This window comes from Chelmon rostratus, chromosome 8 (genome assembly GCF_017976325.1).
Source record: "Chelmon rostratus isolate fCheRos1 chromosome 8, fCheRos1.pri, whole genome shotgun sequence".
Lineage (NCBI taxonomy): Eukaryota > Metazoa > Chordata > Actinopteri > Chaetodontiformes > Chaetodontidae > Chelmon > Chelmon rostratus.
In genome coordinates this window covers 14,371,270-14,383,851 of record NC_055665.1, presented here as the reverse complement: position 1 = coordinate 14,383,851, position 12,582 = coordinate 14,371,270, and the positions used below count along the sequence as shown (strand labels likewise).

Here is a 12,582-nt window from a genome sequence, read left to right as displayed (position 1 = left end):
AAGAGACTGAGGGGGAGAAGCAAAGAAGGGAATAAGGAGAAATTAGGAAGAGCATGACTGTATTATAACTGTAAGGCTAGCACAGGCAGTAAGAACCATTGTCAATACAGCAGAATGGTTTGCTGAAAAGAAAAAGTGCAGCTGATCAAAAAGAAATTAGTCTTCACTCAAACTAAAAGGAAGAACGACATAAAATGGGATATATGTTACTGTAAAGCAGAAAAACCTTTGAGCTATTTCTAATGCACAGCACTAACCCCTTTTAGGAACTCCAAGTTGCAACATGCCAGCTGTCGATGACACTTTCTCTAAAAATTTTACATTTAAACGTCCACAGAAAAAGACCAGATTGGAGTTAAATGTTACTTTCCTTGACCAAGCCACAAATCAAACCAAAAGTGAGGGGGTTTTTAGACAAGCGTGTGGGGTACAGGACATGGTCTGAGGTAATACCTAAGGTAAGGTCCTTGAGTGTTTCTATTCACATCTTCTACCCATTTAGTTACATCATAAAACTCTGTTTTGAAGCGAGGGGTTAAATACCTGTGGGAAGGGGAGGAAGGGAGTGATAGACACAACACAGGGGGGAGGGGAGAAGAGAGAAAAGGAAGGAAGGAAAGTAAATTTAAAAAGGATAAAAATCTCCAGAAATAAGCAAGTGTTGGGGAGGGGAGAGAGGAAGAGGAAATATTTTAGGAAAGCAGAGCAGAGCAACGATATCCTGAACAAACACCAAGATGCAATTGAGAAAATGGTGAGAAGATGGCAGACAGACCTGTGTGAGGTTTCAGATGAAAACGGCACCATGAAAATCACAAACAACTGTGTCGCGTGTCACAGGCTCAGTTGCATATTGGTTACATGTCACGTCATTCCAAGCAGTTAGCTTCTCGCCGCTCAGTCAGTCTCATGCTTGTGACGAGAAGAGGTGCGCTGCTGACTATTTCATACGCCAAGACCCTCAGAACCACAAACAAACCAACACGGCAGGCTGGGCGGCAGCCGATGCACATCGTTCATTCACAGTCGACAGGCATGTATGCAAATGATTATTTATTTGTTCTCAGGTAGGCGGTGAGTAAAGTTTAAAAGACTTCACAAGCCGGACAAGAGCTGAGAGCTCACACTGCAACAGGCATCGTGGTCTCGCCCTCTTGTGACGTGACTGGCTTGTGAGGCCCTGTGCAGCATACTCTCCACACCTCCTTCTATCTCTGATACTAAATTTGAGGGAAGCATTTCCTCAGCTTTAAAGGATAAAGAAAGCAATGTTCTTTATTTACTTGCTGTCAATAAATCTCATGAGAAAAACAAAACCAACAAGAAGAAGATCTGACTAGAACATACTCTTTGTGAAGCCTGATATCAGTTATTCCACTCCATGTTGTTCAAACACTAATAAAAACACAGGGACTGTAGTTTATTTTGAGTCTAATGCTGTAAATACTCTCTGATGCACCAAACATGTATTAATCCAAAGGTGAAAATAGTTCCCAACAAATACATTATTTCTCTCTGTTTGAGGAAAATTTGCTAAAACAAAAACACACAGCTGTTCTATGAGATTATTTAGCCCTTTAAAAAAAAAAAAAAAACTATTTATCTGTGGCCCATTTTTAATGATTTACATCTTCAGTAGGAACCAGTGGGATTGGGACTGAGTGCAGCAGAAAAGGGAGGAAAATAAGTGTTCAGAGACTAAAAAATTATTTTGTTCTTTTTTCATGGGATTTTTTGACATAAAAAAATAAAGAATAACTCCAGCTTTATCCTTTAAAAGAGCTAAGTCTATTTTCCAATAGAGCTCCTCCCTATCTGCACGTCCCACGTTCATTGTTCATTGACCTCACAACATGACCGACTTGCCACAAGGGACTTACTCTGTGGAGTTAGAGCGGGCACGGAACTTCTTTCCTTTCAGTTTCTTACGATTACCACTTAGATTTCCTGGAGAGAAACAACATAAACACACACTTTCAATACCAATATATACAATTACATACATAGATTAAATGCAAAAGAGAACATTTATAGATAGGGCTGCAATGTCCTTCTTTGCCCTAAATTCAGGAAAAGGGTGGCATTAATTGTGGCTCTGACAAAGGATTCACGGCACGTTATATCCATATTAGTTGTAGATAAAATTCACCACAATGATCAACAGAGGAAGTGATTCCTTGCCCTTTATTTAACACGTGTGCTACCTTTACCTGCATTTGTTTTTGGGAAGCAAGCACATTGCAGCCCGTCTTTTTGAGGCCCCTACATGAAAGAGGAGCACAGCTGTTTCCTCTTATCTACGAGAGGGGATTTGTGTGTTACCTTGCCACGAGTTGCTCCTCGGTCGCCCATTTTCACAGATGTCCGAGATGTGTTTGGCATCTGGGATTCTTTCACTCCACGAGTGGGAGAGGCCGTTAGATCTACACACACGACACGGACAGAATATTATCACTACAACATCGTATTTCCTGGCTGCCACATGCTGTTCTGCTCCCGTCGTTGTGGAGACGAGGGACAGGATGCACGGATGAAGGATGCTCGTAATTTTGAACATTTTAGTTCACCTTCAAAATGTTCACAGAAGGAGGAGCATAATGAAAGCATGATGGTAACAGAGCATGATATGAATGCAACACACACACGCACGCACGCACAATTTGCCAGCGATTGAATGAGTGATGATGAGATGGCACACCTGAAGCCAAACAGTGAGATGTTCTGAGAAATGGATGGGATGGAGGGGGTGAAGGACAGGGTGCAAATCTGCAGGTGCGACAGGCAAGCTGACCTCTTCTTGGAGCTGCAGCCGGAGTTTGTGCTGACACCCGGAGGCATGTCACTGTAAAATGAGTCTGCGTCCCCAGGCTTTGTTACATAGTCACCTGGGGGCATTTGCCTGGAAATGCAGAAGAATGCTTTCAAACAGCAAGCAACAGTAATTACAGGAAAAATCCACTTTGAGATATTCTTAAACTTATTTAGTACTAACTAATGATGTTCGACAAATTATTTTTGTTCTTACTTTAAGAATTTACTTTTTTGTTGAAACCTCTTCAACCTGCTGTGCATAACATTCACTTCGATTTTGTCATTTTCCAGAAAGACTCTCCACAACTCGCTGAAAACAGATGTTCAGTCGTTGCATTGAGCTGTGAGCACTCAGCACGGAGCATATCTTGTGCCAGTATTGCATTAAAATCTATTGAACCTGATGTATTTCTCCCACTACAGTTGAACAGCAGTGCCATCAGTATAATGACGTAAATCTGGTTTAAAAGAGGAAGAAGTAACGACGTCTCTTGCATTCAAATACTTTAAAAAACCCTAGACTTAAAACCACTGTGTCAATATGAAAAACATTATTGAGGGTTTTTGTTAGTGTGTGTTTAAGAGAAATAACTCTCAAAACACAGCACATAACACACCATAGCTCTGTCATGCAAAATCAGCTTGAATGCAACACATTGATAACAGAGTCAAACTGAGCAAACCGGCAGAATCTTCGTTGAACCTCAGACTCAACATAGCGTCTCTGCTTGTAGCTCCTGTGAAGAGAAGTACAAACATCATCAGTCCAGCAATGATATAACTTTGAATGCATGTTTATCGTGGCCATTTCCACCAAAGACAGATTTAAAACTACTGAATAAGTCACACAAATGAAAAAGGGGAAAGTCTGAAAAAATAAACATAATTCTGTGTTTTTCATGTTAATCATTTCATGAGTCACAACTACTCAGATTTCTCCCAGCAGCCCCTGGTGGGGGGGCGACCACCACTGATATGAAACATCGCACGTGCAGGCTGTAGGGAAACTCACTTGTAACACCAGGCTGTAACAGCCAGTATGAGGGCGAGGAAGAGGATGGACCCTATGATGGCCCCGACGATGATGTTGGTACTGGTGATACCTGAGACAGAGGAGGAGAGGAGAGTGGGGGGCCGCATGTGTGTTAATTAGCAGTGTGTCACTTGTTTCCTGAGTCATGTGGACACAAGGGGATACACAAACCACAGAGCACTGCAGCAGAACACAAAAACACATTACATTTAGCAGGAAAAGTGTAAAAGGAGAACAGGGGGGACAAAACTGAGAACAACCAAACTGCTGTCACCCCTCAGCACGACTCTGAGGGGAACTTACATGTGCAGTAGGTTCCTATTCAGGAAAACATTAAAGAAAAGCTTATTTTCTAACTCAATAATAGTCAGAAACAACCGACCGAGGTGAGCTGACGGTGGGGTGAGAGAGGAGGAGGACCAGGAAATGACATTAAAGACAGGACAAATACAATGAAAAGGAACTCAAATCTGACCTCAAGTCACTCCGTCAAAGACATCAGCCTGTCGACAAAGAATGAGTGTGAAAATAATGACAAACAAAAAGAATGACATGCATGGTTCAGTGAATACAAATGCAGCTGTTTTTAATGAGCAGACATGAACCCAACACGGAAGCTAAAATAATAAGAAATGCAACAAAAAAGCATTAAAATAAGCTTGAAATATTCAACGTAACAATTGTGAATGGGAAGGGTTTCAAAGGAGGAACTGAAGGAGATGAAGTGGGATGAACAGAGTCGAGAGGTACGGGAAAGCAGAGAAGAATGAATGGAGAAGACAGGAGATGTGAGATGAAGAGAGATGTGGACGGCGGCAACAAGCGGTGAGAGCGTTACACATGTCTACCTGAAACTGAGGCAGTGGGTCCCACCACGAGATAACTGAGAGGAGACGTGGAGTTACAGTCCTCTCCTGCCCAGCCCAGGTAACACACACATTTCAGCTCATTACTGCACACCTACAGCAAGAAGAAAAACAGACTGTCTGTCCCATAACCGCAAGGTTTCAGATTTATACATCGAAGCCTTGCTGTATATGTGCATTATGGCTCAGATTAGCCTGATATCAGTTTATGCTGATAATCAGAAATAAAAACAAGCAAAAAGCTAAGTTAATTGCTTATTTAGTTAGTAACATTATTGTTAGCAAGCTCAGTCAAGCAAATTCGATGTTACATTATGTCCCAACCTGAGCAAATTATTCTTTCTCAACCTCATGGTCAGAAATATTTGATATTCGTACCTCTCAGACAGATATAATGGCCATAAAACTTCATTAAAGAACCTTATAAACCATTTTGATACTGTGAATAATTGACACTTTTGGGACCTAAAAAAGGGGTATTAATGTATATCAGGATTTAATTGACGAGGTTATTGAATTATTGAAAATTAGCTTTCCTAAATTGTTTCTTAAGTTTAAATTCAAGTGTGGCTCAAGATAGATGTCGTGTGACAGAATAGTCACTATAAGGACTTAACACTGTGGAGGACAGACATGCTAGCAGCACTGACACTGATATTATGGTAATACCAAGTCAATACATCAGAAAGCCAGTATAACAGTGTTAGCGTGTGTGTGTATCTGTGTGTGTGTTCACTGTATGTGTGTGTGTACCCCATGTCCAGAGCAGACGGTCTTGTCGGTGGTCCCGGGGCAGGTGCTGAAGTTGAACTGCTGGATGGGGAGACACTTGTGATTGAAACAGACGCGGTCTGTCCCGCAGGCCGTCCCATCCTCGACGTATCCCAGGTCGGTGTCTCCATCGATCAGCACGTGAGCACCGCTGAACAACAAACACCGCGCTTCACGTGAGAAAGACTGTGTTGAATTCACATAAGTGTTGGAATAAAATACATGAGGCCATTGTCTGCTAACACAGTACAGTGGCCATGAGCTTCTGCAGGTCTTATTATGAGCTGTGCACAGTATTATTGTGACTGCTGGAGGCACAGAACCAGGGAACAAAACTAGTCCAGAGATGAAGGACACATCACAAACCGTCTTTTTAGGCTGCTGGTTTGGGCTATAAGTATTTTAGGAAGTGTTTTTCCTCAGTGATGTGTACCTGCAGTCCAGAGAAGCACTGTGTCGGGCTACTGAGAAAGAGGTCAGCCCTCCCTGCAGCTCTCCCAGTCGCGGAGCAGGTGAGATGTTGGAGCAGAGCAGGTACCCACAGTGAACATCCCTGAAATCCAAAGACGCATCAAACGATCACGGAGAGCAACATGAGATGATCACAGAACTGTGCAGGGTTGAGAAAGGGCCGGCTCACTGTTTGTTACACTGGATCCAGGTGTCTTTGTCCTTCCCGCAGTTGCCTTTCTCCGTCCCTTCAATGTTTAACTTCTCGTAGCAAAACTTGTCGGCCGCTGTCGCCTCTGTGGGAGACACAACAAAACACGATGAGCAAGATCTGCGGCTTAGTGACTTTATCTCTACCACAGGTGTTTCATCCTGGAAGCATGTTCAGATTTGTTGTGCAACTGATTTGCACATAGGAAAACTACACTTACTCTCTCCCCAAATGTACTTGCACTGTCTGTCTTTGGTTTTGCACCTTCCATTGAAGCAGCGACCCTGCAGAGAGAAATATGGTCTCAAAAAATAACACCTGTGCAGAAGTAAAGCTTTTTTTTCTTTTTTGAATGTAAAATACAGTAAGACCCATTTGTCAAACATCTCACCTGGTCCTTTTCGCACGTGTAGCCATCCATCTTGTGCACATTTTGTGGACACTGCAAAACACAAACAATAAAAAAAAAAAAAAACCTCACCGTGACAAACCGTGTGAGCCAATATTAAGTTTATAGCTCCGTTTGGGGGAAGCTCGTGCTCACCTGACTGGAGTTGCCTGTGCAGTTTTCCGGGATGTCGCAGTCATTCACTGCATCTCTGCACACAACTCCCATGAACTCCATCTGTAGCAGCATACGATAAAGATGAAGCAACTACATCTATGGCGTGTCTGTGTACCCGTCCACAACTCAACAATCAATTATTCATTCATGTTGAGATACTTGAGAGTCTTATGTGGCTGTTTAGGACTTTTAAACAGGCATTTTTGGTTTTGTACGTTCAGGGAAAAAGTAGCTGAAACTTGTTGTCACTTGTTCGTGTTGGTCTCAGATTTACAGCATCTCTACTGTAATCATGAGCAACTTCTCTTTGTTAGCTGTTTCAAAACCAGCCACTTGAAGACCATAAAAGGCATACTCTTTCGGGACTCTTCCTCCAACCGGGCATCATGCGTAGTTGAACCTCTATTTTACCGGATACGACACCCCAGCAGAGGATGACAGGCGTAGCTGTGGTGTGTTCTGTACCTGGCAGTTGTTGCAGCAGAGTCCGTCACTACACTTGGAGCCCTGGGTCAGGGTGCACTTGTTACAGCAGGTCCCTCCCTCTCTGGCACACTCCTGAAAGACAAACAAGAAGCTGCTCACAGATGTCTTCTTTTGACTTGTTGCAAATTGTTTCCACGTATTATCTCATCTCTCAAACAGTATAATTATCTTTATCTTTATCTCATTTTGCTGTTATTATCAATGAGGTTTCTGCTTCGTCTTATTTTCTATTCATTTTTTAACAACAGCTTCTATGTTCATTCTGTGTCATTAGATGTAAAGCACTTGGTGCATGTGATTTTGTTGTTGTAAAGCACTTGCATGTCCTATATTATTGCCACTATTCTTCTTATTATTATTAGCATCTATCCAGTCTCATCTGGAACTTACCGCTGGGCTGCCACAGTCACACTCCTCTCCTGGCTCCACGAAGCCATTTCCACACACCGGAGGGTCCAACAGCTGAAGGAGGAAAAGGGCAGAATGAACATTCAAACTCCTAAAGAGACACTGGTCCTGTATGTGTGACTATTTATCTGTGAGTGTGATGTACCTTCAGAGGTTTGTTGAACAGACAAGCTCCTCCGCCACTGTTAAGAAAGTTATGGTACTCCTCCACGTTGCAGTCAGAGAACCTCTTGGGCAGGTAGAAACTGTAAATGCCAGAGCATGCTCAGGTAATACTGGGAGAGAGAGGAGGGCTTGCTCCCGACACAACACATTACACATTACAAAAAAAAATAAAACACTTAACTGGTGGAAAAGAATAGATGTTTGAGATGTTGTTACCCAAACTAATTGACTTTTCATACCTCAAATTTAATTTCAGTGTGCTGTAGATAATGCCATAGCAGGTTTAGTCATACTTAATACATTTTACATTTCTTACCGGCACATGAATATTTCAGGTTTTATTACAGGTTTACCATACTCACAGTTCAGAGGAGATCCTCACTATAACATGGAGGTAGATATACAGTATAGCTAGGATCGTGAGGGTCACATGAAGATATGTGTAGGATGTAAATGGATTCTACAGTAAGATGCAGTTATGAGTTTGTCCTGGAAATGAACTCGAGTATTGTGGATGATCTACTTTTCAACAGTTATTGCATTATCATGTGATACTGTGTCACTTAAAAGGTCTCATCGATTTTAAACAAATGTTCCAGAGGCACTCAGAGAACAGAGATCAAGCCGCAGCCCAATCAACATCTGAAGCACCTGAGCATATTTATTACAATCGAAAGTCCTCTGTTTGTTCTGATGCTTCTAACGACATCAGCCCACATCTCAGCAGCACTTAAATGTTATTATCTTCTGCTGCACCACCAGCCTTAATGCTGATTACGCTGCTGGCTCATGTTTAACTAGTGTTTGTGGTCGTGTGGCTCATCAGGCCTGGCACAGGAGACAATGCAATAACAGACACACTCACGGAGAGTCGTGAGAGGTCATCATTATTCCATGTGAATGACACTAAATGGAGCCACCTACAAGGATAATGGTTGTATCACGAGCCAGTAATGATGCTTGGATGACGGATGAAGTACACTACAATATTTCAGGTAGATTTCCTAAACTAATCAGGTTTATAGTTGTCCCAACGATCACGTGGAATTTGCATCTTGGATTTCTAATGTTGCTTAATCTTGTCAAAATCTTGTAGTGTTTTTTCCCCCTTTTAAACAGCGACAGGGTGCAAACAAAGATGAAATGCGCTTGAATGATACACTGGTCACCGGAAGAAGAACAATTGTTACCACGTGGACCACTAGTCCACCTGGTAGTTATTATAGTTCATGTTATTATTACTATTATTTAGCCAAGAGAAAGATTTTTCATTTCACAGCACACGAGAATACGTACGTAAAAACAAACACTACTGTATTATTCAGCAGTATTGTATAGATTATTTTATAGAGTTCTTGAAGAACCTTATGTATCCAGAAAAACCATTACTAACATCTTCATCGCTTATCCATTCATTCACGGCCAGCTTATTGCCACCTAGTGGCGATTAGCTGGCATAGCAGTGTCTGAACCACAATCATTCACTTGTCTCTGCATTTAGTGCTCAGTTTCTCAGAGTGGTTAATGTATTTGTCTTGTTCGTATATCCTTGTTAAAGTATATTTCAGATCAGAAAATATTTCATTTAAAATGCTAGACTCCTGGTTTTGTCCTGGATTGTTCATGGTAAAATCATTGCTTTCATGAGAAGAAAACGAAAAGGAAATATCAGCAAAAAATAACCTGCAAAACATGAAAAAAGCAATTCTGAATCCTAACTCGACCATAATGCATGTTCACTCATTTCTTTCCGATTGCCATATCCTTACTGCGTTTAGTTATGCCTGTAAAAAGCTGCCACACACACTGCATATTAATAAACACACACACACACACACACACACATATATATATATACATATCTGAACAGACAAATCAACACACAAACATACACACAGACATACAAAAACACAGTAGCTATACCCTGTGAGAAATGTGAAAATAGTTAGTAGTCAGGTTGGGTTGATCAGACATGCAGGTGCTGAGGGATAAAAAGAAAAGTCCGTCAATGGACATGACTGAGGTTTGCTCATTGAATACAAGCGTCTGAAATACCATTGACTTTATTTTAGAGAAAATAGATCTGGGCCAGGTCCATTCACAGGTGACAGGCTTATAAGAATCACCTGTCCTCTGTCATGTGACCATGTTACATTAAAGCAGGTTTATTATGGAAACCCAATAGAGTATTATCTGGACAGTGAGGGTTAGAGAGGGGGTTCTGCTGTTACGGGGAAATGAGATAGATAAATATTGGAGTAAGATGAGAATGACATTGCAGACTGTATCAATCGGTTAGACATGGACAAAAAGAGCTGATGACAAGTCCTGACTTGAAGGACAGGAGGGAGAAGGAGCCTATTAATAATCAGCTTAATCAAATTAACAAAATTTTCTCGGTGTATCAGTCGGTGACATCGGCCAAAAACTGAGGAATACACATAAAGTACATGTGAAATCGTCCAAAAATGATTGTGACAAATACAGCCAGCATTTAAGAACTGGACAACAAACTGTATTTGTCCATATCATTCGAGTAAAAAGTGAAGCTGGGGCCACAGCGGCTGTAGTGCTGTTGGGTGAAATGGGAAAGGTTGTGATGACTGACAACCCCTCCGAGGCAGCCAGTTGGTTCAAAACAGCACAGGCAACGTTCTAGCCAAGCTTCTGCTCACCTGCTGTCCCATTCGGGATAGAGGGGGAACGCGAGAAGTATTTAAGAAGAGGGGTATATACACACACACACACACCACACACAAGCACACATCGCAGACACAACACACATTCTTATCTGTATGCTCACAGTGGCACAGTGCCATGCTTGCACAGTATATACACTACAAATGTACACAAACACATTTTCAGACAAACACTGTCACGATTTCTGCATGAAGCTGGAAACACAAAATACACACAGACTGATTTAACACCTATTTTCTAATCTTAGCAAGCAACATTATATAACACATGACTGTTGAGAGAAGCCCACTGAAGTTATATAAACAAGCCATATGGAGGATAAACAAAGGCTGACACCTGGTGGCAAATCATCAAACTGCAACAACACTCCAGAGGATGGAGACACTGATATCAGCATATTTACAGATATATAGATGAATAATCACATTTTAGAGACCCACATAATTTGTTTAAAATACAGCTGATGCTGATGTATCTTGTGTGTGTGTGTGTGTGTGTGTTTATGTGTGTGATGTACTACTCTGTAACTTCATCTCATGAGTCATGTTTGTCTAGTTTGCTCAGTGCTGTTCTGTCACTGTGCGTATGTTTTACTTGTGACCTGCCAAGATGTTAGCTTTAGCTTCAAGCTAACTCTGGTACAACATATCAATAAAATACGCCTGCTGCTCGCAAAAATATTAAGGTGATCCCCATTTATAAAGAATAGAAAATGTAATCAACTTTTTTAACTGATTCGAGATGCACAGGAAAATATATTCCAGTTTAAATTTTTAACAAATTTGTTCACAATCTGAATCCGTGTGTCAGATTTCATTGAACTCTTTGGTGACAGAGATATGACAAAGTTTACAGTTTAAGGCTGCTCAGGCCTTGAGTTATGCTGCTACATTATGGGCACAGACTGCCGGAGACCTCCCATGATACACTGAGCTCCTCTTTCCCCCCCTCTCTCTCTTCATCTGAAGGCATTCATGTCCCATTAATGCATGTTACCAACTTGGCTTCTTCCTCTTGTGCTTTCTATGTTCCCATGGATCGTGGCTGCGGCTGGATTGTGAATCATGGTTGTGCCTACTGCCATGCTCCTGCTTAACGCCCACTGCTTCTGTCATTATTATTAGCCAAATTTCTATTATTATTGTATACATATTACTGGTGTTATATACATATACTTTACTATTTTTCTTATTCTATTATGATTATAGCTGTTATTGTTATCATTGTTGTTGTCATTGTTGTGGATGTCACTCCCTCTCTCTGTCTCTCTGTCTCTCTCTGTCTAAACCCAGCCGGGTGAGGCAGATGGGCGCCCACTCAGAACCTGGTTCTGTTCGAGGTTACAGTTCTGTTCGCCAACCCTGCCAAGAGCTTGCTCATGGGGGAATCGTTAGGTCTTTGTACATTAAAGACGTGCAACAAAGCATTAAAGCCAGTACAGCACAGCAGTGTATCCGTTTCTGATGTTGCTGATGTTGCTCCAGAAAACACAAATTTATTCAAGTGGACAATGTTTCGATCAAAGTCTGTTGTCTGTCTCTGTTGTGGCCTTCAGGTTATGACTTGATGAGGAAATGTGCTTTTAAAGTAACTTACCCAACATCATCCATGATGCAGCCCGACCAGCGATCATCACACTTGCACTCGCCTGGAAAACAAAACAAAACACACACATTGACATGCTGCCATTGCTTGAAAAGGAGGCTTATGAAAGAACGTGTGTTAGAAAAAGTCAGTAATAAAGGACTCATCGAGGTTTAACTGCGTACCATTGAGGATCCTCTTCTTGTCAGAGAAGATGCCGATGTTCTGTCCCAGTGACTGAGCGAGGGTGATGGCCATCTCGTCTGTTTTGCCGTACTGATGAAGACACAGACATAGAGGTGTAGATGGATTGGAGTTTGGGGAAATCTGTAATTATTAATTCACGTTTCAAGACTCACCTCGTTGACTCCCCCTCCTTTAGTCAGAGAGCAAACTCCTCCCATATAGGAAGCGCCTCCCCAGCTGCTATGAAAACGATTCCCTCTGATGAGAAGAGGAATTCATGTGTTTAATGAAGAAGACGCTGGAGCACGGAGCACATGAGAAATCCTTTTAAAACATTCAGACTCAC

At 41.7% G+C, this 12,582-nt stretch overlaps 1 protein-coding gene across 1 annotated transcript in view; it reads right to left on the bottom strand.

Moving 5' to 3' along the window:
- The window catches only part of adam22 (ADAM metallopeptidase domain 22), a 57,415-nt gene that overhangs the window by 3,155 nt on the left and 41,678 nt on the right, over window positions 1-12,582 (bottom strand). The window contains exons 12-29 of the mRNA XM_041941548.1: window positions 12,410-12,494; window positions 12,236-12,326; window positions 12,063-12,114; window positions 7,747-7,846; window positions 7,584-7,655; window positions 7,173-7,265; window positions 6,687-6,767; window positions 6,534-6,584; window positions 6,363-6,426; window positions 6,122-6,227; window positions 5,915-6,034; window positions 5,464-5,632; window positions 4,693-4,804; window positions 3,824-3,914; window positions 3,495-3,548; window positions 2,699-2,899; window positions 2,323-2,423; window positions 1,881-1,947 (exon numbers count right to left, since the gene is read on the bottom strand). Coding sequence (XP_041797482.1) covers window positions 1,881-1,947; window positions 2,323-2,423; window positions 2,699-2,899; window positions 3,495-3,548; window positions 3,824-3,914; window positions 4,693-4,804; window positions 5,464-5,632; window positions 5,915-6,034; window positions 6,122-6,227; window positions 6,363-6,426; window positions 6,534-6,584; window positions 6,687-6,767; window positions 7,173-7,265; window positions 7,584-7,655; window positions 7,747-7,846; window positions 12,063-12,114; window positions 12,236-12,326; window positions 12,410-12,494 — 1,710 coding nt within the window. The remainder of the gene's footprint in view (window positions 1-1,880; window positions 1,948-2,322; window positions 2,424-2,698; window positions 2,900-3,494; window positions 3,549-3,823; window positions 3,915-4,692; window positions 4,805-5,463; window positions 5,633-5,914; window positions 6,035-6,121; window positions 6,228-6,362; window positions 6,427-6,533; window positions 6,585-6,686; window positions 6,768-7,172; window positions 7,266-7,583; window positions 7,656-7,746; window positions 7,847-12,062; window positions 12,115-12,235; window positions 12,327-12,409; window positions 12,495-12,582) is intronic.